We start from the raw sequence: 24,878 nt of genomic DNA on the forward strand, positions 1-24,878 counted from the left end.
AAGGGGGGGGGGGGCGGTGCAGAGGGGGGACCTATGACCAGTGTTCTGGCGAAGTAAAATGTGTCTGAATGAATTACTGTCCTTGTAAAAATTTCGTAACAAGTGTTCGAAAGTCTCATATACGGGCAACATTTTACAGCTTGCGATTTCATTACAAATAACTGAAATTACTATTGCGACTGCTCAGAGGAAACAGCTTCGCTGCAAATTTGGTTGGATTCTGCGAGGTCTCGCAAGTCTGGTGCATTTGTTTTCTGCTCTTTTTGGAGCAAGTGTATTCCAACGACAGAGCGAGGGGTGAGTCTTGTTTTCCAATAAGACATCGAGAGCAGATTTCGATCCGTGATCACTACGCGGAGTAGCCGAAGGGGCTCCGCTCCGCGAAAACACGCGAGAACCGGCGGAGTGGGCCGGAACTCCGCGTGACGGATTTGCTTCACGCATGCAAGGCCTCCGAGACTACAGCGTGTGCCCGTGCAATCTCGGAGGACACAACGCATGCCTTTTGGTCGTTCTACTGCTCAACGCTTTCGGCGGCGGCGCTGTGGTAGCAGTGGCGTTCGCGGTAGGGACGGACGCTACGGACGACTTGTGGCGCGCGGCATTGCTTTTGTTAGCCGGTAATTACAGCTTTAGCATGGACATCTAAAGGTCTTATAAGCATGTGCTGCTACGTGCACTGAACAGCGGAAGCGGATGACCATACGAACGGTATTCTGGGCAACTGTATCCGGTTTAGCACTTCCGCTCTGACGCTATGCAGCTACAGTGAACTAGATTCTAGTACACTGTAATGCAGCGGCGGTGTACGTAGCGTGTGTTGTGTTCCAATCACGGTTTCGAAGCTGATTAGGAGTCGGGTGCTCGTTGTAGATACGGTGCGCTGTTACGAATCCACCTAGCTCGACTTTTCACCCCGGGGAAAGCTACGCGCGAGAGAGGAAGGACAAGGCGGGGGAGCAAGGAGCAGGCGTTGTTTGTTGTGGTCCCTGCGTTGACTCCCACAGGAAAGAAAAAAAAAAAAAGGGCGGGAGGACGCCGTGCCGGGCTGTGCTCTGCGTTGGTTCTCCCGTATTGAGGTGGGAAGGAAAAACAGCGCCTCTTCGTCCCAGAACTTCTCTCTCTCTCCCTCTACGGCTTTCATGGGCCCGTCTCACGGACACATGGGCCCGTCTCTAGTGGGGCTTTCGTGCCGTCGCTGCCGTGCTCGAGGGATAGCGGCGCACGTTTGCTTCACACCGCCTCGTCTCCGACGGTAAACGAGGCACCGCGCGACTCTGCGTGCAGCGCGCTTCGACGGCATGTCTACGCACGGTGCATCGACGGGTGAGTGGTCGCGTGTGTTTCCTTTCGCGTCGTTCGAATTTTCAAAGAAGTTGACCAGTTTTCACGTCCTCAGCACGCTCGAAAAGTTGACGGTAAAAGAAGAGAGATGAAATAACCATAGTTTATTATTTGTCGCGTTCGTTTGCATAAGCTGTGCGTGTTCCAAAGCGTGAACTGCGTGATCGAAGCAGGTGTCACAGAATGTAAACAACTTGAAAAACGAGGCTCGAACTAAAACGTGTGTCACGCATGGACCTGTCTGCTATGCTATATTTCTGCTTAGCCGCTCTCGAAAAAAAGAAAGAAAAACTCTAAGGGCTCTCAAATGTCAACAGACACATGTCGAACGCATTTCTAAGCTCTCTGTTTACGTTCTTATGTCTCAAATGTGTTTCTGAGTCTTCATATTATTCCCGTTTATTATTGTGCAATTACTTGGGCGATTCCAAATTTTTTTTTTGCTTTAGGCACCCAAACAGTAGTGCTATCCCCTCGGTCTATAGTCAAGCTGTTTCTAACATCTTTTAGCCGATGGTTTCCGAAATAAAATGTATGTATGTATGTATGTATGTATGTATGTATGTATGTATGTATGTATGTATGTATGTATGTATGTATGTATGTATGTATGTATGTATGTATGTCTACAGCCTCCAACTTTTTCGACGTACAATGAAATAAGTGATACGCACTGCGAAACGCGCCGAAACCGAAGGGCGTTATGTGGTGGTGGTGGTGAAAAACTTTTATTGAAGAGAAGGCCAAAAGCAAAAAAAAATTAAAAAATTAAAAAGCAGCGTTGTGGGCGGCCTTCAGGCTGCCGGTTGTGGCGTCCAGGCCATGCCTAGTCGCGACGTCCTCCGCCCAGTTCACCAGCCGGAGTTGGATATCCGGCTCGGTGCTGGACAAAGCAGCCTCCCACTGCTGCGGATTGCTTAGGAGCCAAGAGGCAGGGGGCAAGTGTGCCGGGCAGGAGAATAGGACGTGATCGTAATCGGCGCGGGAGCCGTCACATAAGCGACAAGCCGGCGAGTGCGTCCCGGGGTGGAAGAGGGCAAGACGTGCGGGAGTAAGATAGGTATGGGCCTGAAGGTGGCGCCATAAGTGTTGGTGGGGTTGGGAAAGGGATTGGTGCGGAGGGGGGAAGGTGAGACGAGAGAGGCGATAGTGCTGCGTGATATCGCGGTACGTGAGGAGCGCGTCGCGCGTATCCATTCCCGGCGGGGGCGGGCTTGCTCGGTCAGTCGAATCTCGAGCGATGGAATTGGCCGCCTCGTTACCAGGATGGGCCGCGTGAGCGGGCACCCAGATGATTTGGATGGGGCGAGAGGGAACGGTATCGGAACGCAAGATTCCGATGGCCGGGTGTGCCACCCGTCCAACCGCGTAGTTGTAGACCGCAGGTTTAGAGTCGCTGAAAATGTACTTCGCGGAGGTTTGCGTGATGGCAAGGGCAATAGCTGCTTCCTCGGCCTCGACAGAGGTAGAAGTGTAGACTGAGGCAGTAAGAGTGAGTCGGAGAGAATTGTCAGTGACGGCAAGGGCATGTGCTGGGTAGCGGCGGTACGGGGCAGCATCTACATAAGCCACGGCGGCCTGCCGTTCGTACTGACGCCAGAGCGCGGAGGCTCGCGCTGCTCTACGGGATGGGTGGTGTTCGGGATGCATATTTTTAGGGAGGGGTTTAACGGTTAGGAGGGGCAAGACATGGGAAGGGATGGGCAGTGATGTGGGAAGAGGAATAAGAGGGGAGAGATTAAGGGTGGAGAGAAGTGCGCGACCCGAGCGGGTGCGGGAGAGACGGAGGAGCTGGGCCGTGCGATGGGCCTCCGTCAGCTCCGTCAGGGAGTTGTGGACGCCCATCGACAGTAACCGAGCCGTCGACGTAGATGTGGGAAGGGACAGGGCTGACTTATATGCGTGGCGAATGAGCCTGTTGACTTTGTCTTCCTCGGTACGAGAAAGGTAGAGATACGGAAGAGAATAAATGAAGCGGCTGAGAACAAAGGCCTGGACCAGGCGGCGGAGGTCGTGTTCGCGCATGCCGTGGTGGCGGTTTGCAATGCGGCGTATGAGGCGGACAGTGTGGTGTACAGTGTTTGTGAGTCGAGTGATGAGGGTGGTGTGCTTGCCATTGGACTGAAGAAAGAGTCCGAGGATGCGGAGGGTAGAGACGAGAGGAATGGGTGTGCCCTCAAGGTAGACGGTGAGTGGAGAAGGCGATAGGGGGGCCATCCGCCCAGGCCGAAGGAGCAAAAGCTCCGATTTGGCCGGGGAGCAGCTCAACCCGATGGCCCGGGCGTGAGTTGCTACCGCGTCCACACCTGCCTGTAGAGTGGTCTCCATGTCGCCAAGATTGCCGGTGGTCACCCAGAGGGTGATGTCATCGGCGTAAAAAGCATGAGACAGAGCTGGGATAGCTCGTAAAGCACGTGCCAGCGGGAAGAGGGTGATGTTGAACAGAAGAGGGGACAAGACAGAGCCTTGGGGGGTACCCTTGTTGCCAAGGGAGAAGGAAGGAGAAGAAAGTGGGCCGTATGAGATTTCGGCTGTGCGGTGGGCGAGGAACGCAGTGACGTAAGCATGGACACGGGGTCCGACATGGAGGGAGGAGAGAGCGTCCAGGATGGCGGTGTGGTGCACATTGTCGAATGCTTTAGTAAGGTCCAGCGCCAGGATAGCTCGAGTGCGTTTGTGGTGGGAGGGGTGTAGGACATCCTCGGAAAGTTGGAGCATGACATCCTGGGTGGACAGCTGGGGACGAAAACCGAACATGGAGTCCGGATAAAAGTCATGATCATTCAGATAGGTCTGGAGGCGGGCCAGGATGACATGCTCAAACAGCTTGCCGAGACAGGAGGTGAGAGAGATGGGGCGGAGGTTTTCGAGGGCAATAGGTTTGCCGGGTTTGGGGATGAATGAGACACGTGCATGGGTCCAGGAGGATGGAAGAGTGCCAGCCTGCCAATGTGTATTGAGGAGATCAGTAAGGGCTTCGAGGGAGGGGGTGTCTAGGTTGCGGAGTACCCTGTTGGTGATGCGGTCTGCCCCCGGGGCCGAGGTGGTGCGGAGTGTGAGTAGCGCCGCACGAACCTCGCCCACGGAGATGTCTGCCTCAAGGTCAGGGTTTGGGGAGCCGGAGTAGGTGGGAAGCGGAGTAGGTAGGTCAGTGCAGAGGTAGTGGTCCCGGAGAGCCGCCAGGAAGTCAGTATCAGTGAGTGGGGAGGAATGAAGGAGATGGGAGATATCCTTGCGCTGGGAAGCTTTAGTGTGTGTAGGGTCTAGCAGCACCCTGAGAAGCGACCACGTGTCGCGGAGGCCCAGGTTGCCTGCCATGCGGTCGCAGGTCTGGCCCCACTGTTGTCTAACGAGAGAGGCGCAGTGCTCCTCCATGTCCAACGCGAGTCGGGCCAAACGGAGGCGCAGGCGGCGATTATATTTCTGAGCCTGCCACCGGCGGTGGACAGCGTGATAGGCCTCCCAAAGGTGCAGCAGACGGCTGTCTGCCGTAGTGGAGTGTGGTGCTGTAGGGAGCGTGGATGTGGCAGTGTGGACGTCCGCCAAAAGGGTCTCGGTCCAGGCAGAGAGATCGGTGATAGGAGCAGACGAGGAAGTAGAGAGACGAGTGGAGCGAAAGCGGTCCCAGTCGACTATCTGGGTGAGACGAGTAGAGGCGCGAGCAAGGGAGGGGAGTGGGAAAGTTGTACAGAGGACGTAGTGATCGCTACCGAGGAAGACCCCTGTATTAGTCCAGGTCGGATTGGCGACATTTTTGGCGAGGGTAAGATCCGGATTGGTGTCTCGTTGAACACTAGATCCGATCCTGGTGGGGCAAGCGAAGTCATTAAGGACCGAAAGGCACTCGTTGTGGATGAAAGTCCAGAGTGAGTGGCCTTTGCGAGTGTTCTGGGGGTAGCCCCAGCTGGTATGTGGGGCATTGAAGTCGCCAAGAACGACCAGGGCATTGCGGCCAGCGCAGGAGAGCGCTCGGCGGAGGACGAGGAGGAGAGGAGCTGAAGGGGCTTTGGGAGGGCTGTACACATTGAGAACAAAGAGGCTTGTCTCAGTGCGACGGCGAGGAAGGATTTCAAGGAGGAGATGGGCACAGTCCGAAACGTCCAACTGGTGCTGCACGGCAGCAAGGTTGCGCTGCACCAGTGTGGCAACGTTTGGGCGGACCTCAGAAGAAGGATGGAAGGAGCTGTAGTCGCGCAGTTTCACGGGGGTTAGGGGTTCCTGAAGTGCTAGGACGGAGGGGAGAGTGTCGGGAGGGATGTTCTGGAGGTGGAGCTGCAGGGTGTTCCGCTTGCTGCGGAACCCCCGACAGTTCCACTGCCAGAAATTAAGGCGCGTGGGGTGTCTGGCCATGATGGATGGCGGAGTCCCCCGACAGAGTTGGGGTAGGTGCCGGGGTGAGTGGGACAGGGAGCGACAGATGTGCGACGGTGGCCTCAGTCGCGCTTTGGCGGGTCTCTAAGGCCGCGACCCTGGTGTCTAGGGCGGTAAGGTGGGTTTCGATGGCGGCCACACGGGTGTCGACACTGGCGACGCGCTCCTCAAGTCGCGCAAAGCGGGCCATGACGCGCTTCTCAAACGCCTCCAAGAAGGAGGTTGTCTGGCGAATCACGTCACGCTCGGGCGCGACGGGGTCGGAGGAAGGTGATCGGTGTTTGAGCGGGGAACTGCGGTTGGGGGAGGCGGCGCGCGATGATGCAGCAGAGGATGCCGTATTCATCGGCTGCTCAGCTAGCGACGGCGGCTGTGGAGGTGCGGGAGCTGGGGAAGTAGGAGGAGGAGCGGGGGAGGACAGACACACTAGCGCGGCCTGCAGCTGGCGCGACAGCTCCTGAATTTGGAGCTGCTGGGCAGCGATAGTGGCCTCGAGGGCCGCGGTTTGGGGATCCGACGTGTGAGGCTGCGGTTTCCAGCTTACCGGTGATGTGGTGGTGGTGGCGAGGGCGGTGGACGCCTCGGACCTAGGCAGAGGCGGGAAGGAGACGGAGCGGTGGCGGCTGGCAGACGTGGCACCACGGGAGACAGAGTGGCGGCGGGGACGGGAAGGCCGGGAGGTGTTGGGGATGGGCGCGGTGGGTGGCGCTGGTGTAGGAGGCTGGTGCTTGGAGGTGGCCGGGGGCGATGACGGGCCGTTCCGCTCGAACCGGAGCCCGCACGAGCGTGAGCCCGTGACGTGGGCTCCCTTGCACAGGATGCAGCAGGGGACGCAGACCGGGGGCTCGACTGGCTTGTGGGCCTGGCCGCAGCGGTGACAGAGGGCGGACTTGGGCTTGGTGCATACATCCGCTCGGTGGCTAGGAGCCCAGCAGTTCGTGCAGGCTTCGGCTTTCGGGCGGAACGGGTGGCAGCGGTAGACCCCGCAGTTGAAGACGATGGTGGAGGGAAGAGTAGAAGTGCCGACGAAGGTGATGAGAATGGATTGGGAGCGCCCCATCTGGCGTGCGTCAGCGATGGCGTAGGGGGTGTTAACGTTCATTGACTGGAGGTCTTGGACGATCTCGTCCTGGGTTTGGGAGTCCACTGCGTTGTATATGATGCCGCGGAGGGCGTTGTCGGGTGCGGCCATGTAGGCACGCAGGGGGTAAGATATGGCACCCAGGCGGAGTTCCGAGACTCGGAGGTAGAGGCGAGCGCGCGGCTCGGATGGGGTGCTGACAGTAAGGGAGTTGTTGTACGGATTTATCCGTACACGGTCGGCGGTGCGTGCGCTGGCGTAGTCGATGGTCGCATGAGTGCAAAGGATTTGGAGCAGGGCTCCGTTAGTGGTTGTGCGGAGGTCAAGCCCTCCTCCCGGTCTGTACACGATCTTGAAGTCCTCCGCTGGGAGGCGAGGTAGGGGAGCGTGACGACGGAGAGTGGTAGCGCAGGCAGTCTTGGATGGTGGCGAGGCAGGCGGTGGCGAGACGACAGGCTGTTGGGCCGCGGCTGCACGGTGTGCTTTCACGGCACGGACCCAGCGTGAGTCAGCTGGGCGTTATGTATGCACGACGTCATACGGCCGCCTAAAGGAATGTACCGGTGGCATAGCACGGGTGAGCAAGTGCGAATGCGCGCACCTTCCAGTTTGCTTAACGCCAAAGAAGCCGGAATGAAGTGGGGCAGATTTAAAGCATCTCATTAACCGCTTCACAAAAGCTGCGCTTCGTATGTAGATTCCTAAAGGTGGCTCTGGATATTCTTGTTTTCCTCCCCCGCCCCGCTTTTTTTTCTCTTGGCTACGACACTGATATTGAGTCCACCCGTTACAAAGGGTTCATTAGCCACAATTCACCAAATCGTCAATCACCATTGCTTTCACCGTTCTTTATTAGCTCTGTTGGAAATACTGTGGTAAATAAGTGGAAGAAATAAAGACTGACCTGATTTAGTTACTTGACAACTATGAAGCGCAATACGCCGGGACCAAAGAAAGGAGACGTGGACTGGTCAAGCGCCCTTAGCAACTCTGTCGACTGTAAAACCGCTGCAGTGGCTTAGCGATTATGGTGTTGCGCTGCTAAGCACGAAGTCGCCGGATCGAATCCCTGCCGCGTCGACCGCATTTCCATGGGGGCGAAATGCAAGGACGCCGGTATCCCGTGCATTGAGTCACGTTAAAGGTCAAAATAAATCCGGAGTCCCCCACTGTGGCGTGCCTCATAACCAGATAGTGGTATATTGGCACGTAAAACTCCAGAATTTATTTTTTTTTAATTTATCAACTGTAAGAATTGTTCGTGTTGTTGACCGCTGGTATTCGGGGAACGGACGATCAGCCTCGAGGCCCGGAAGACAATTATCTTTCATTTTTGTGAAACGCGTTTTTTTTTTAAGTGCGCTTCCTGCCCAATCACGTTTGCGCAAACATAAAAAGAAAAGCGGGTGTCCACGAGCGTGGCAACCTTATCTTAATGTGGAAGCGCGAACGAAAGGGATGTATTGCAGACATAATAGGGTCGCCTTCCTTTAGTTCCTTTGGTTCCATGCATGCATTATGCTTCATCGTTGACAAATATGTTTCACCGACTATCCCAAAAGTCTGCAATTTGAAATCGTTTAACAAAATTTTTCGTCGAAGCATACGTGTGCCTATGCGTGTGACGCGACAAATTCAAGCATTTTATTCCCGTGGTTCTTTTTGGCTTCAGATATGTTCTCAAAACTTGCCAGGTTGAGTGCTTCCTTGATGAAAAACAGTTAACTATATATAAGATCGACGCAAACGCTATCGAAATCAGTGACGTCATGACGAGCACTGTGGGGAACACTAGGACAGCGCAACCGACCATATTTAGATATTGCGTCTTTTTTACCTTATACTAAAGCCTCCTACTCACGATAGAAGGGCACATTTTGCAATTCGTGAAGCGTGATGCGTTAATACAACATAATCTAACGCTTTTGAAGCTTCATCTGTTAGGGTAAGCATTTTCCGCGTGAAGTGAAATGTAGTTAATTAATTTATTTATGGGAACCGATATCTTCATTATCTTGCTCCATGAGTGTGCCAATTCGACTGGTGCGGCCAGAAAGCCAGCCACCAAAATATGGCTGCAGTACGTGCATTGTAATTGAGAACCAATGGGAAGAGTGCCTTTTGTCGATCCTTTCCTTGTTAGAAAGAGAGAGAGCCCTTTAATGAAAGAGGTTGTAGCCGGCGTTTAGACATCGCCGACATGCTACTCAGCGTGGGGAAGGGAATTGGAGAGAGACAGACATAAGGAAAGAGGCGAGAAAAAAACGAAGTTAAAAAAAATGGCCACCGAGTTTTCTGACCCATGGGCAACGGCCTACAATGGTAGAGTCCTTCAGTGTATGCACCATCCTACAGTGAGGTGACAGAATTCGCCGCGTGAAATGTGCATGAGGGTGTCAGAGTAGAACTAAAGTTGGTCTAGTTGACCACTGTTTTCTAAGTATATAAATAACAAGTTCATCGTGCGCCTCTGTTGCGTGGGGCAGGCTAAAGGGCCTAAGGCACAAGCAAACGATAAAGGTTTGTGTAATCGGATGTATGCAATGTTCATGGAGCGCACGCTCGTCGGCATACGCTGGAGATTCAAACAGAATATGCTCCGCGGTTTCAATTGAGCCACAGTTGTTGCAATGCGGACTTGTCACTTGACCGAAGTGGTACTGTAAGCCGTTTCCATAGGTCGTGTTGAGGCGAAGGCGATGATATAGAGCTTCCACATGGCGAGGAACGCTGGATGGGAGTCTGGATCTGAGATGTTGGTCGATTGAATGAAGGAAAGGGTAATGGTGGATCGGCAAGCTGCAGAGCCGATCCTTTTCTTCAGAAGCAAACATTTAACTAGTTGGGAAGCACCAGATCTAGTCAAATAAATCCGCTCATAGTTCTGGTGTTGAAGACCTTTTCGTGCCGCTTCGTCTGCTTTTTTGTTGGCCAGGATGCCACAATGAGCCGGTATCCACTGAAATGTGAGACAGTGGCCTGATGCAATGGCCAAGTGATGTAAGTAAGCGATGTCGAAATAAACGGGTTAATGATTCTTTTTTTTTTTAACAGACCGGTACAAACTTTCTAGTAGTTTGTCGTACTGGCACAATAATTTCTCAATTATACAGCGGGGCACAGAGGTGTGCTTTTTGAGCCACCCTGCAGGAAACTCGGATAGAACGATTCAACAGGGTGTCCTAGCTAACTTTAGCCAAGTTGTTCACTAAAAAAAAGAGAAAAGATTAAAAAAGCACGGTGCATGTCATGATTTTAGGATATGATGTTCGTACGTCAGAATTCTGACGGCCGGACACCGTAAACCTTATAACTGCATCTCGCACCGCGTTTTTAAAAATCTTTTTCTTTCTTGAGCACCTCAGCTAAATACAGTGCTACTGCTTGTCTCGTTTATTGTTTGTGGGTTGTCCTGGGTGTTTGCGCTGAATTGTTTTCATCTTGAAGAAAGCTTGGCTAAATTTAGCCGGGGCGCCCTATAGAGTTGTGCGTGATTTTTGTCGCCAAGAAACGCATGCGCAGAGTATAGATACGTACTCTAGCATGCTGTACATAATTGCTAAACTGTAGTGCTTAGTTTATACATCAGCAAATTCTGCTCTGCATATCTACCAAGACCTCTATAGGCGTACTATGCAAGTCACCTGAGATGTTTTCACAGAGAGCTTTTCTGGATCATTGGTAATTAGAGCATTGTCGAAGCTGTCGTTTATCAACCGCAAAAGGTCGGGTCCAGTGTCCTGTGCGATCAGTTACGCATGAGCTTGCGTCTGTCAGCCAGAAAAGATGGCAGCACACCACCACCCTCAAATATGCTATAATAGATAATATATCGCCTGAATGTTTACACTTGCACAGTGACACCAACCTCATTTTCACATCATTTACATCAACGAACTCAATTTTCTTCGGTAAATGGGAACCTTTCGTTTCTCCCCCCACTTCTCATGCCTTGGGGAAGAAATACAAGAAACAAGTTTTTTTCCCACAAGGTTCTCTCTTTTCTTTTTTCGATGTCCTCATATCTGTAATCAGCGCTAATAATTCGCATTTCAGCAGCAGCGCCGTATAACGCACAGCCTGGCGAGCGGAAGAAACAATATTCACTATAGCACGTGCGGTGATATCGAGTCGGAAATTTCGCTGTTCATATTGAAGCATATGTGTCCAGCTTCTCGCATGACTAAGCACCGGCGTGCTAGAACGTAGGACAAAGCTTCGCTGAACGCTTCAGGCTCAAGCAAACGTTGATACAGGCACGCGTTTGCTATCGTTGAAAATGTCTTGTCATTTGGACGTCCTTTGTACTGGACGGCGTCAGCATATTTTAGTCACCGGGCGCCTACTCCATGTGGTGACGCCACTGCATGCCACTACAGCAAACGCGAGAAGCGACCGGCAGTTTGGGATGTCAGCAGTTGAGAATGCGCGAGATTTACCAGGCTACCAAAGTGGCCACAAGTATATGATGAAAACTAGGTTTAAAAATGTCGATAGCAAGAAAATTTTCTCATAATGTGCACTGCGGTCATATTATGTACGAAAATCCCGGTCAAACGAGTTGTATCGCGAAATTATCGTGCCATGCCCCCCTAAATTTGCACGTGATTACTCTCTTCTGGCGCAGATGGCACACCACACGGCTGAAGTACTGGTTCAGCGCGCCGGATCATCGCGTCGGACATGTCGTGTGCTGCACTCACGCCGGATGCCAGATGTGACAGCGATGGCGCTAGAAAGCGCCCCCGTTACCTGCATCCCGAATGTGCCAAGAGGCATGGCGGCAGATGTCGACTGCTGCAGCACCGATGTCAGATCAACGAGTTTCTTCTTCTCGCTGACCTGGAGCTCTGTGAAGATGGCCGAGGCAGAAGCGGCGGGGACGCCCGACTTGCGGTCACCCGAAAAATCGATTGCAGGTTTGTCTTCTACAGCTCACCGGACGACCAGCGTGAGTCGCTGAACCTCGCTCGAAGTCTGCTTTTAGAGCACCGCTGTATCACCGCCGTGGAACTAAGCTGCATCGCGATGAACTACGGTCCGTTGCTGGCGGCGCTTGAACGCAATGACGCGGTGAAAAGCTTGACTCTCTGGTTGAAGAGTGACGACGTGATAGACGCCAGCCTCTTCATGCTGACCGACACACTCTCGCGGCTCGACGAGCTGATCTTCATGGATTGTTTCTGGTATAAGAAATGCAAATCGACGATTTGGGTGGAATGCGTGTTGCTCGAAGAAAGCGTGGCGCACCTGACGACTCTGAACGTGGCTCACTTGGCAATGACAGAAGCAGCGGCTGCTCGATTCATCCTGGCGCTGGTGCAAAGCCAAACCATTGCCGATCTCACCATCGGGCGGGACGTGATGTACTGCAACGATGGCAGAAACTTTAGCCGGTACCTCACCAAGCAGGGTACCCCGTTGAAAAAACTCACGTACTTGATAAAAAGTACCGACGTTTTCCCGTTCTCCAGAAGAGACGTGTTAGAGCGTCATGTCAACGCTCTGTGCAGGATGACAACATTGGAGGAACTGAATTTTGACTTTGACGACGCGGACGCGGACAGGTAAGTTATTCAACTGCTCCGATTATTCTCAACGCTTTGCTTTGCGCCGCTATTTACTGCTCCAATATTTTTTTGCGTTGTCATTATCGATGATTGATGGCCACCATCGGCAGGATTTCTAGTGGGGCTCAGGGCAACACTTTCATGCGCACTCTGACTAAAAAAAATAGATAAGGCACATCGTTGGAGAGTATTATTAGCTGAGTACGTATAACACTTCAGAGTGATTGCAAATCGAGGTTTATGGCAGGACAGAGAAAATTCTGGAATTACCATCTATGTCAGTTTCCTAAAAGGCTCCAAACCACCTTGAGCAAGAAAAGTTGACAGAAAGCGGCAGTCGTGTAACGTCCCTGCAGTAGCAGTTATTTTCGAAACTTGCCTTAGCATTGCAGACCAACTAAAATAAATGGATTATCTGTGACAACTGTTTGTGTCTCGCCGTATTTTCAGACCATATATGAAGCCAATGAAAGCGCAGCGGAAAGTAAGTTTGGTGTTTAAGTGAAACGTAGAAACAAAAAAGAGCAACGTGGCGTTTCGAGGGCTGTTTTAAAGGTCGTAACGAGAAAACCCCGACCGTGCCACCGATTAATTCTCTTGAAGCACGTTAGTACAGTGGGCGTGTCCTTTTGCGCGTCTTTTCTGGCTTTTTTCCCCAGTGCTGGCCTTGTCGCCGTCAATATGTGTGTTCCGATTCTGGCCAGCTTCGGAGACGGTCTACGTAGGCAGCTAAGAGGACAGCCTATTTAGCTTACGCATCTTGTCCACACATTTCTTTTTTCAGCGCAAGATACTTCGCCACGTATGCCAAATTGGTGTCTCCCAGCTTACGGCGCCTGTGGCTGCCCCGCACGCCCTGCCGGGAGTGGGTGTACGACCAACCGTCCTGGGACAACTCCGAATGCATGGAACTCTGGCTCACAGCTCTGCGGAAGCGTTCGAAACTGATCGAGCTCCGGATCGACTTGTGGTGCTTCGCCGAACCGCAGTGCCTGGCTTTCTTCGAAGCGGTCGCCGACAACGCCACCCTGCGGCACGTTGTCGTCCGCCATCTGCCGGTTGCGGCTAAGCTCGACGCCATGTGCAACGCGATCCGGCAACTCGGACTGAGCGACCGAGTGGTCGTCGAGGACCAGTACTACTGCTACCGAAACATGCGCTCGCTTCGGGAATGCACCGAAATTGCCGGCGTGACCATCCGCAAGCCGTGCGCCTCTCTAGCGCTGCACGCGTACCTCGAGGATGTACGAGAGACGTTCGAAGTCCTCAGTCGCGTCCGTCACCGCATCTCGCTCAGGGTCGACTGCGACGGGTTCGACGAAGCCACGTTCGCTGCCTTGACTGCGCTCGTACGGAGCCGATCCGCGCTTGCGGCCGTCGAGCTGGACATGGAGTACGAGCGGCACGACGTGCGAGACTGGCAGCGGCGAGACTTGCATGCAAGCGAAGTGCTTTCTGCGCTTGCGTCCAACCCGTGCCTCACCAGAGTGAGCATCTACGGACTGCCGCCGCGGGTCTACGACTGCTTGCACGTTCTTGCAGCGAGCGCCCGCAAGAATCGAAACTTGGTTCACGTCTGCATAACTCCACTCGTCGCTCCCGAGGCGTTTAGCAGTGATTTTGGCAGCCATGGGGATGAGCGCAAGAAGGCATCGCGAAACTACGAGAACTTCGTTCTGGTAAACATACAGGTATGGCTGAGGTTACTGAAGCGAGCTTTTCTTTGTCTAACTCTTCAGGGTTTGGCATCGCCAGCTGGCTGGGTTAGCTGGGGCAGTCGGCTCAGTGATGAGGCTTAGCGCACAAGGTCACCATTTATTAATAATTTAATAAACAACAACTAGTTCTGATAGATTGTCCGCTATTCCGGCATGCGCAGTGGCGTTTACGTAATACCGATTTAGCAGGCGCTGACAGCGACCTCTTGTGGAGGTTTGTTTCAACACAATATCTTATAGACAGGTTTTAGTATTTCTTAAGTGTTCTTTCCGAAAAATAAACACTTACAAAAGTAATTTCGTCACGATTACGCCGCTGCCGAAAGTTTGCACCAGCCGCGAAGCGGAGTACACTTGGTAACTGCAATAGCTGTGTTTGCGTTTGAGCTCTGCACCACCAGGTAGCGCTAACAACCCGGCCGCTTACGTGAACGCCCCCGATAATCTGGTAATCCGCAAACGGCATCAGATTACCGGACGCACTAAAACTGTAAAAAAACTGCTAAACCTGCTAAAACTGTCAAAGACAACCATAGCTTCTTTGAAATACGCTGGAGTTCCGTTGCGCGGCGTTTTATATAAAGTAGCTTAAGACAGGGAAAACGAGCGTGTGACCAATAGAGGAAAAGTGTGGCACGATACACAGGTTCCACAGTGTAACCCACGTGACCACGGATTTTATTTTCTGGCAGTGTTATCAGGCAGCAAAAAGAGGCGCGTAGCCCAAAGCTGGTCAAGTTGTAGCCCAAACATACCCAAAGATAAGAAGAGAGCCGCAAGATTTGCCGAAAAATGTAGCCATTTGTTATTGGCAGGTTCGTGCCTCTATGTACACTGACACCCATACATGTACACTGTAACCACACTACGACAACTACAAATAGTGCGCTACTGAGGGTGAACCCTCGCATACAACAACAGTAACAGCATGCATGCATTTTACATCGCTTTACTCCTATATTATATTGCGGCGGTATTATATGAAGTCGAGAAGTTGTTTTGGTTCGAAGTTATCGCAGCATTCATACCACTCCTTGAGGCCACAGCGAACATGGAAAATCATCTGTAGTGCGCGTGACCAGTTTGCTCTTGCGGTCCCTATTTCTTGGTCACAGAGACCAGACTAAAACCTCTATTCACTGTAGCGTTCGATACAGGCAGGCAAGGGATGACAAAGACCAATTTTGTCAGATCGAGCAGAAGAGGCTTACCGCAGCGTTTTCTTTCTGTCGAAGTGGAGCACGTGATACACCGTATCCGAAAATTCGTTCCGAGGTCGTTGGAAACGTCACAAAATCGGCCAAGTAAGCGCTGTGCCTAGAAATCAAGTGACCTGCCAGCGTTGCGGTGGATAGCATTATTACCGCCGACTGTGGTGCATCTTCGATGAAATGTCCCAACTGTCCCAGTTCAACACCGAAGCATTGCCGGAATATGCAACAGGAAGTTCGTATTCTCCGAAAAATGGCGAGAGGCAAACTTCCCGTAGAGAGGCTGCTCAATCAGTTCGCTGAGATAAACAGCGCTCGCGATCATAATAATAATGATACCATAGTAATGCTGAACTTGCCTTCATCGCTCTGCATCCCTCTTCTATGTCATCATCATCATCAACAACAACAACAACTCCCGTCGCACCTTTACGTCCCCATTCCCCCTCCTTCTGTGCAGAGGAGCAGGCGATAGCGTACTAGCTCAGGTCGACTACTCGGCCTTCTTTCATACAAGTTATCTCTCTCCTTTTTTTTTTTACTTCAACCCGAAATCTTAAATTCTACACGCAGAAAGCTACGAGAAGAAACGCAAGCCGTGTGATGACAGCGGCAGGCTTTGTTCTGCGCCGGCAAGACAGCGAACACGGTGCACGATGCCTCGAGGCCGTGCACGACCACCCCTGGCTCCTGGAGCTCGTGCGCGAGGGCGCGGCGGTTTCCAACGGCGAGGCGAAAGCGATGGTCAGCGAAGCCCTCAAGGCAGTGCGACGCTTCGGCCTCGACCAGTTCATGAGGATGGCCGGGGTCGTCAGATCGAAGGTCGAGTGCGTCCGTACTCGTCGCAACGAGGTTCAGCTCGCCGACATCGGAGTGCATTGCTGGTTGCACATCCGCCAATACCTCAAGCTCGAAGACATCGTCTAGTTTGAGCACATCTGAGTGAGTGAAAAGCCGCGTTTCTTTCTTTTAATTTGTTTTCGTGCCAATTACAAAAGAAATCCTCAATAATGTGTGTTGCGAATGTAAATTACTTAATCATTTGTAATTCATCTAGTATTCCCGAAGGAAGCGGCATAAGGGATCGGTTGTGCAGCGCTCAGCGTTAAGTATTAGCGCTGTCATGCTACGTGTGAAGCTTGAAGCGTGGTGAGCAGGAAATAACATGCGATGCAGTACTAAACGTCGTTCCAATTTTTTGGCGGCTTTGGGGAAGAAGCAGGAAACGCTCTTAGTACAAATGCGTAGGCAGGCCACTAGGAATGTGTGGGCAGTGCCACGAAATATGTTGGATGCGGTAATTATGTAAAGCGGGGAAGTTTTTCTGCCCTGACAGAACTTCTGAATGAGAGGGAGGGTGGCGTCGATGAAAAGACAAATGTGAGAAGTTATACACATATTGCTTCCAAGGATGAAAATGCTGATGTCGTTTGGCTGTTCGTTTTTCAACTGACATAAGTGTCTTTGTGATGCCTGCTTCAAATGGGTTCTAAAAGTACACGCTTATTATAATTTCGATGTCATGATTTATGTGCAATTTGTTGGTGGAACGTGCGTTTTAGTGAAGTTGGGGGTGTGAGCGGCCACGAAGGTGACGAGGGTGGCGATATGGGCTTGTTAATCGGTCGTCATTGAAAGGTATCTGTATAGCGCAACAAAACAAGGACACACGAAGAAACGAAGGCGAAGACAAGCGCTTGTCTTCGTCTTTGTTTCTTCCTGTGTCCTTGTTTTGTTGCCCTATACAGATACCTTTCAATGATGGCCACGAATGCTCTACAGCTGTAGTGCCGTGCAAGGTTCCGGGCGAAAGAGAGGTATAGAGCGACGTCAGAGCGTTGAGAAAATTAAGTTTTGTGCACAAATTTACATATTGAGGTTCACTAGAAGGTCTCCATGGTTATTGGGGCGCACTGCATGTCAAAGTCTCTACATGTTCGAACACCCTTCACAACACTCAAGCTCTTCTTTTAGGCGGTTATTTCCTTCTTTCCTCGACGAGGGAATTCAGTGTACTTTTCTCGACCCATTGAAATCGCCGCACATTCCTCAAAGTCCCAGCCATGGCGCCGCACCAGCCCGCCGGACTCCGCCTCTGACGTCCAACGTTCGATCCGCCCTCGATGTAATGGAGAAGTAATTGCATGTGGATCAGTGGTCGACGCTGCTTCCATGGAGGTCGTAGGCGTTAGCACTTTGAAGCGATTAGTGGGTATTCCGTAACATGCCAGCTTGTAGCGATTTTCGCCTTAACTGTTGTAAAGTTCCCATGTAGACATGGTGATTCTATCGGTTGTTGTTGTTGCCCTGAGTTGCCGTGGCACACACCCACAGTGGGTGGGGGGGATTGGCCATGAATTGGGTGGTTCAATTAGGCGCATAAAATAATAATAATAACAAGGGAGTTAACAATTTGAGAGTTGGAGTCTAAAAGTAAACGTATTTTGTTTGGAGAAACAAGAAATAATAATTAGAAAACCGGGTATAAAATAATAATAATAATAATAATAATAATAATAATAATAATAATAATAATAATAATAATAATAATAATAATAATAAAATAATTAAGAATAGATAAGAAATAAAAGAAAGCTATGGTTGGGAGGGAGAACGATCAGTCTATTGCGGCAGTCTCAAGGGAACTTTTTTTTTCTTCTTCTTTTTCTTCTTCTTCTTCTCTCCTGATCCTTGGCCACCGGCGATATGGATCGCTACTCTCTCCCGGCCGGCTGTCATTGCCGTGCTGCTGGTAATATGAGAAGGCATTTCCGACAGATGCCTCTTCAATTCTACTACTTGGTCAATTATAATATATATAGTCTTCAACTGTCCTTGCTGCTTATATGTTTTAACAACAATTACGGACCAGTGAAATAAATTTTCGAGTCCAGTCCTTTTCTGACCAATATCATGGATCCAGGGTCGATCTCCGGCACCTTTGTTTTATGGCGACGATCAAAGGGCACCTTCATAGTCATCCGGCATTTATGTCGCTGCAGCTGGGTGTTGGGACGCTACTTTAAGTCAATCCTGCCGACTGCGCCAATGTAAAGCGTCTATGTAGGCATGGTGACTCTATCGGTTTATTGGGGCATTCTGAAGTGACTTTCTCTTCTTCTCTCTTGATCCTTGGTCACTAGTGATGTGGATCGCTAGAACTTTAACTACCGCTTTCAATGAATGCGCCGGAATTGTGGTCACCTCGAAGAGAAGTTTGTTTTTTGGCTGCCCGTCAATAGTCGGCCCCGAGCCTCGTTGTCGTCCTGGCGGACACAAATAACGACTTCGCGGTTTAGAGACGCAACATGGTCGATGGCGCACTGCAGTTTTGGGTCCCAGAACTTGTTCCCGATTGTCAACTCTGGGTCTTTAAAGAGGCGAAGAAGCGACACGCAGGTTTCGTCACCAGTTCTGGGTCGTCAAAAAGACGATGAAGCGAGGAGGACATCCCATAGCTGCACGCTCGCCAGTGAAGCGCCCTTTGTCCAGAGGGAACGCCAGGCACGACAGCCTTTGCTGACGTTTTATGAAAGCCAGCATTTGACATTCGACGTTGAGGTGATAGGAATCTATGCATTCCAATACATGATTAGATAAGATAATTTCTATTTATTTGCAATATTTTACTTATTGAACGAATGCGTCGGGCAATTGGCGAAGGAAGTAAAGTTGGTTACGAGTCTGGGTGAAGAAACTAAATTTGAATTTATTTGAGCACAGGGCCATCAGCTAGCTATCTTACGACACAATCGAAATCTTTATCCGGGGTATTTCGTCAGATGCGTCATAGAACAGCTTATGTTATCCCAGTTATCCCAGTTATCGGTAAGCCCAGTTATCGGTAAGCATGCAGATGTTTCAAGATACAATTGGCAGGTCGACAATACGCATGAGCTGTAAGAGAGATGAAGGACTTAACCTTAATCTACTTATTATGTACGAACGCTATATCTGTAAATGACCTGTAAAAGTTGGTATAACAGTTTGTTTTGGGTTCAAGATTGAAAAGGATAATTCAACATGGTAAAGTAATTGTGTAGCATAATCACGAAGAACGTAATTAAAGTAAAATGCTATCTGTTTCGACGTCGCCGTCAGGGCTAGCATCGAAGTTGTAGAAAAACTGGCCCGCTTGGTTTTGCAATATCTTAGATCAGACTTAGCTGAGGGATCAGGCTGAAAGACTTGAATCGATGTGCTTCTTATTACCGTTTCGCGTCCATACATATGAGCTAACGCGGAATGTCTGCTGAAAACTTCTTGTATATAAAACGCTGATTGAGATGGAAAAAAGAAGAATGAAACATTGAACAATGTAACGTCAAGCATAAGCCAGAAGCTGAGAAAAAATGGACTTTTCACCGCAAGTGCAATGTCGCTATACTTTGGTGCGAGTTTGCATAAAGCAGATGTATTCCTTACAACACATCATCATCATCATCATCATCCTGGTTACGCCCACTGCAGGGCAAAGACCTCTCCCATACTTCTCCAACTACCCCGGTCATGTACTAGTTGTGGCCATGTTGTCCCTGCAAACCTCTTAATCTCACCCGCCCACCTAACTTTCATCAGCCCCCTGCTACGCTTCCCTTCCCTTGGAATCCACCCTGCTTGGACCTGTACAAGGTTTGCAGTATTGAAGAAAGAAAGAAAGAAAGAAAGAAAGAAAGAAAGAAAGAAAGAAAGAAAGAAAGAAAGAAAGAAAGAAAGAAAGAAAGAAAGAAAGAAAGAATCCAGTCCGTAACCCTTAATGACCACCGGTTATCTTCCCTCCTCATTACATGTCCTGCCCATTTCTTTTTCTTGATTTCAACAAAGATGTCATTAACTCGCGTTTGTTCCCTCACCCAATCTGCTCTTTTCTTATCCCTTAACGTTACACCTATCATTCTTCTTTCCATAGCTCGTTGCGTCGTCCTCAATTTGAGTAGAACTCTTTTCGTAAGCCTCCAGGTTTCTGCCCCGTAGGTGAGTACTGGTAAGATACAGCTATTATAGACTTTTCTCTTGAGGGATAATGGCAACATGCTGTTCATGATCTGAGCATGCTTGCAAAATGCACCCCAGACCATTCTTATTCTTCGGATTATTTCCGTCTCATGATACGGATCCGCGGTCACTACCTGCCCTAAGTAGATGTATTCCCTTAGCACTTCCAGTGCCTCGGTACCTATCCTAAACTGCTGTTCTCTTCCGAGACTGTTAAACATCACTTTAGTTTTCTGCAGATTAATTTTTCGACTCACCCTTCTGCTCTGCCTGTCCAAGTGATACGAATAGTGAGGGGTTGTGTTTGTCGGGTGAGAGATGCTTCTGCACGTGGAAAAAGGTATGACGGAGTTGTAGGAGCATGCGAGATTCGCGGGCCTGTTTGAGTTGAGTGCGGCGTTGCTTGCCGTGCTCTGTTCTAGCAAGATTTAGATGCATATACTTCTAGCCATTGGAGGGGGACGCTCGGCGTGTCGACGTTGGCTAACGAATGAGCTTTCTCATTGCATTCTATCCCGTGATGACCAGGAATTCATTCCAAGAGGACCCGAAGGTTTGGATGAGATGACCTGTGTTCAACCTCCCAGCACACACAGAACCTCGCAGAATTGAAACCAACATTGCTAACCAATGAGTGCCTGCAGTATTGTATAATTTAACAAGTCTATCTGGAAACCGCCGTTTTACTTTGACAATAACCAACCTATGGCTCCTGCCTTCGTTTTTTTTTTTACTTGCAGCTTGCAGTTGCCCTTGGTAAAGCTTCCAAGCATAATGCAAGCGGAATGCCGCTGGCACTTTGTACGCAGCGGCTTCAGCGCGACATGAAGACGTTTCGGCAATGGTGATCCAGGTTGTGCCAGAATTACCGTCGTCACCTCGACGATGCAGTCGTTGCTGGATTCTGTGGTGGTGCTTCTGGTCTACGCCCACTGACTTCCTCCAGCTCGCGTGGCCGAACGCCAGTCGAGCAAGCAGAGATTTCGCAGTCCGCGTGTTTGCAGGCAAGGCCTCGTCCAGCCAGAGCCCAGACTTCCGGATAAGCCTGCACCGGCAGCGGTTCCACTAGTCAAGAAGTCGTCGTGCCATTTGTGTTAACAGCGTTTCACGGTAGCTGCGTAAGATGAACAGCGAGTAAGGCTGTCGTGATGTGACAAGTTTGACCTTTTTCGTAACAGGGGAAAAAAAGAGTTCAAGATTGCAGGATAACGATGGTGCGTGCTCTTGGGCACAAATGTTTGTCTTGGTACTCCTAGAATTAGGATGAAGCAATTCCAACAAAATGTTTGAACAGGTAATTTGTGACAGATTAATATTTTTTAACGCACAGAATGTAATTTCAGTCAATACGGCTTTCAAGGGATAAATCCACCCAACTTAGCTCTTCTATAAAAGATAACAATATGTAATATCGAAGACAAACTGTACGCCTTGTTTATTTTTAGACGTGAAAAAGGCTTTTGATTCTATACATCATGAAATTCTGTTCAGGAAATTACGGAAGTACGGAATACGGGGTGTTGCAGCTCAGTTGCTTAAAAGCTATTTAAGTAGTCGTTGACAGTTCTTGAGTACTCAGGATGTTTCATCTAGCTTTTTAACGTTTCAATAAAGCGTCCCTCAGAGCTCCAAATTAGGTACGTTGTTATTTCTAATCTTCGCAAACGATATAGTTAGCATACCTGATTCACCAAAATTGATAATGTACGCCGACGATATGAATTTATTTGTTAAATCACGTTGCCCGAATGAATTGGAACACCACGTCAATTGCTACCGTGTACCACTAGTACAGTGGCTTAACTAAAATAAATTGCAACTAAGCATGGCAAAAAGATAAATTATATTCAAGTCGCGGAATACACACATAGATAGAAAACTAACCAGTAATCCGCCTTTTCTTCATGTTCGTGTGCTGCCCTCTGCCGTGCGCCGTTGGAAACGTTTTGGAAGGGTGCCGGGGCTTTCGCCAGTTGATTCGTGTACCTGTGCCCATGTTCAGTGTGCGTCGGTTGTGCGTTTCGTGGACCGCGATTAATTAATGGCTTCACCGGGAAAGCACGTCGTTGCCAGAAGCCAGGTAGCACTCGCCGACTATTGTGCGAACACGCCTGAGCGCGCTGTTGTGCTGACAGTGCGGCCGATTAAGACACGCCGAGTTCTGTCTGCCGACGCGGTTGCCTTGGAGTTGGTTGTCACTGATGTCTGTTCTTGAACCTCGCTATTCGTAATCGTATTACACATTCACGAGACATTCCACATACTCAAGAAGTCTTCGTGCGCAACTTTCCACATAGGATTTAACAAAGCGGTGCATTTGTTTATATCTACATGTACAGCCACACATCGTTGTTAGCTTCGGATATTGTGAAACCGGCGCATGGCTGATATGAAATAACGTCGGAACATATCAAAACATATCTGCGCATACGAGCCACGTTGTTGCACCCTGAGACGAGTAACTATGAGCGGCCGAGCCACTTAAACAACGGCAACTGTGATTGAGACAAATGTATTACCGGTTCTCGCTTTTTTTTAGCTTTATCATACTTAGAGTTTGCGCGTGCCATAAAGTATTCTTAAATAAAACTGTGCTGGGTGTAAGTTCCCACTATAGTGTTCTCGCGAAAACGCGGATTTTCTGGCCGACGTAGAGCTACACCATTGCAGTTTCAACGCGGTACACGGCACGAGTGTTTGCTGCAGTGCTCGTGCGCCTTTTGTTTTTTTCTGCGGACTCTCCCCCCTCCCCTGACGGGGGCGCTGCGAGCGCTCGGCGGCGTGGGAATTCTTCGCACTGGCTCCGCTGATGTTCCCGCATTTCTGCGCACCATCACCACCATCCCCCTCACAACCGGTTTTATCGTGGTCGCCAAGTTCTGTGTTTTACCCGGATACCACTCTCGTCCACGTGGGCCCATTTCCGCCGCTTTGAGAGGCTGTTTTCACTCCCGGCTACCACGCTGCTTCGCTAGGCCTTGTCTCTTTACGCCTAGCGCCCCTCGTCGGGGCTTTCAGCCCGACGATGGCAGCAGCCACTGTGGTTACGGGCTATGACCCTGCCTCAGTGCAAGTGCTTAGGATGGAGACTTCCTCTACCGACCAACTTACGCCATCAGAGAACGAATACCTCGAACATATGGTGAATATCTGGAAACGCAAGCAAGCGAAATCCAAGCCCGCGTCCCTGCACCGAGACGACGCAGCTGACCGCAGCTCCGCAAGGCACACATGCGCGGCGTCCCACAGACGCCGGCCGCGCGCACTTCTGCTTCCTGGCTGTCAGCGAAGCAACGGAAGTGGCGTCCGAGTCACACTCCTGGCCTCTCTCGGCACGACTACATCGTGGTCCTCAAGCCTCTCATTCCTTGCGAGCTCCGAACCTTTTCCCCGGCTGATCGTCTGGGCGACGCAATCCGGGCTTACCTCGGTGACCCGACCACCGCGCACGTGCAAGTGTGGCCGATCTGGGGCCAGAACATCTGCAGCACCATCGCGCTACCCAAGGCTCAACAACTCCTCGGAGATTTCCAGCTGCCGGTGAGGGACCAGCCGCTACCCGTCCGAGGTCACGCCAAGCCTTCCGGGGAAATCACCATCACCATGATGGTTATCACCATAAATCCTGCCGAGACCCCTCAAAATATCAAGTCAGAACTTCACTGGCCCCAAGAAACCATCTTTGCCGCTCGTAAACTCGGCGACTCCACCGCGGCGGCGGTTACCTTCAAGGGCACAAAGTTCCCCCGCTTGCTCTTTCACCACTGAGTGGCGGCGTACGTTCGGCCGTATAAAAAGGCAATTCAGGCCTGTCCTCAGTGCGGTACCATAGGCCACCGGCCGTCTGTGTGCCCCCACCAGACCGCTGTACCCAGTGTGGGACCCTCGCTCCCGAAGGCCTCGCCGACTACAATTGCCCCCCCCCCCCCCTAAGTACCTCATCCGCCACGGTGCTCATGTGACCTGGACCAGAGGCTACACGGACAAATACCGGAAGCCCACGTCGCCCTCGGCACATCCTCGGCGGCTCACGTCACCACCACTCCACGACAAGGGCGCCCACCCGAAACAGCCTGGCTCCCAGCGCCTGGCCGAAACCCAAGAATTTCAATTGTACTGAAGAAGCGTTCGAGCTGCATGTAAAAAAAATTTTTGATGCAGGAAAATATACGTTTTGACTGTTAGCACACAGAATAACATAACGGCACGTATGCACAAAGTTGTGGCGTTTTTATATTGTATGTAAATCGTTCAGTCTTTTTTTCTTTGATCATTAATGAATGTTACGTTACCATTGTTAGGCAAATTGTATTGCATGTATTATGTTAACCATACCAGTTCTGTATTCACTTGATTGATGCTGTTCTGCTCCATTTTACTTTGTCCAGAGTGATGGTGTCAGAGACACATGTTTTTGCATAGTCGTAGCCTGTTTTAAAGTAATATCGCAACTGTACTTGTTTTTGTATGCTTGACTGGTTGCCGTGAAAGCTGATTTTTTTAATGTAATGTTGATACATTATTGTATAAATATGAGTACTGTACGAACTGTGTAAAAGGGTGTTGGGTCTCTAAGGAACAAGAACGG

The 24,878-nt window shown here is 50.5% G+C and overlaps 1 protein-coding gene across 1 annotated transcript; it reads left to right on the top strand.

Moving 5' to 3' along the window:
• The first annotated feature begins 799 nt into the window (after positions 1-799).
• On the top strand, positions 800-23,012 carry LOC135918304 (uncharacterized). Its single transcript, XM_070524408.1, has 5 exons — positions 800-1,326; positions 11,424-12,363; positions 13,151-14,057; positions 15,869-16,237; positions 21,031-23,012. Exons 2-4 carry the CDS (start codon positions 11,480-11,482, stop codon positions 16,220-16,222), a joined length of 2,145 nt encoding a protein of 714 aa, XP_070380509.1. The 5' UTR covers positions 800-1,326; positions 11,424-11,479; the 3' UTR covers positions 16,223-16,237; positions 21,031-23,012.
• The last annotated feature ends 1,866 nt before the right edge of the window (positions 23,013-24,878 follow it).

The sequence above is a fragment of the Dermacentor albipictus genome, chromosome 8, assembly GCF_038994185.2.
Source record: "Dermacentor albipictus isolate Rhodes 1998 colony chromosome 8, USDA_Dalb.pri_finalv2, whole genome shotgun sequence".
NCBI classification, from domain to species: domain Eukaryota; kingdom Metazoa; phylum Arthropoda; class Arachnida; order Ixodida; family Ixodidae; genus Dermacentor; species Dermacentor albipictus.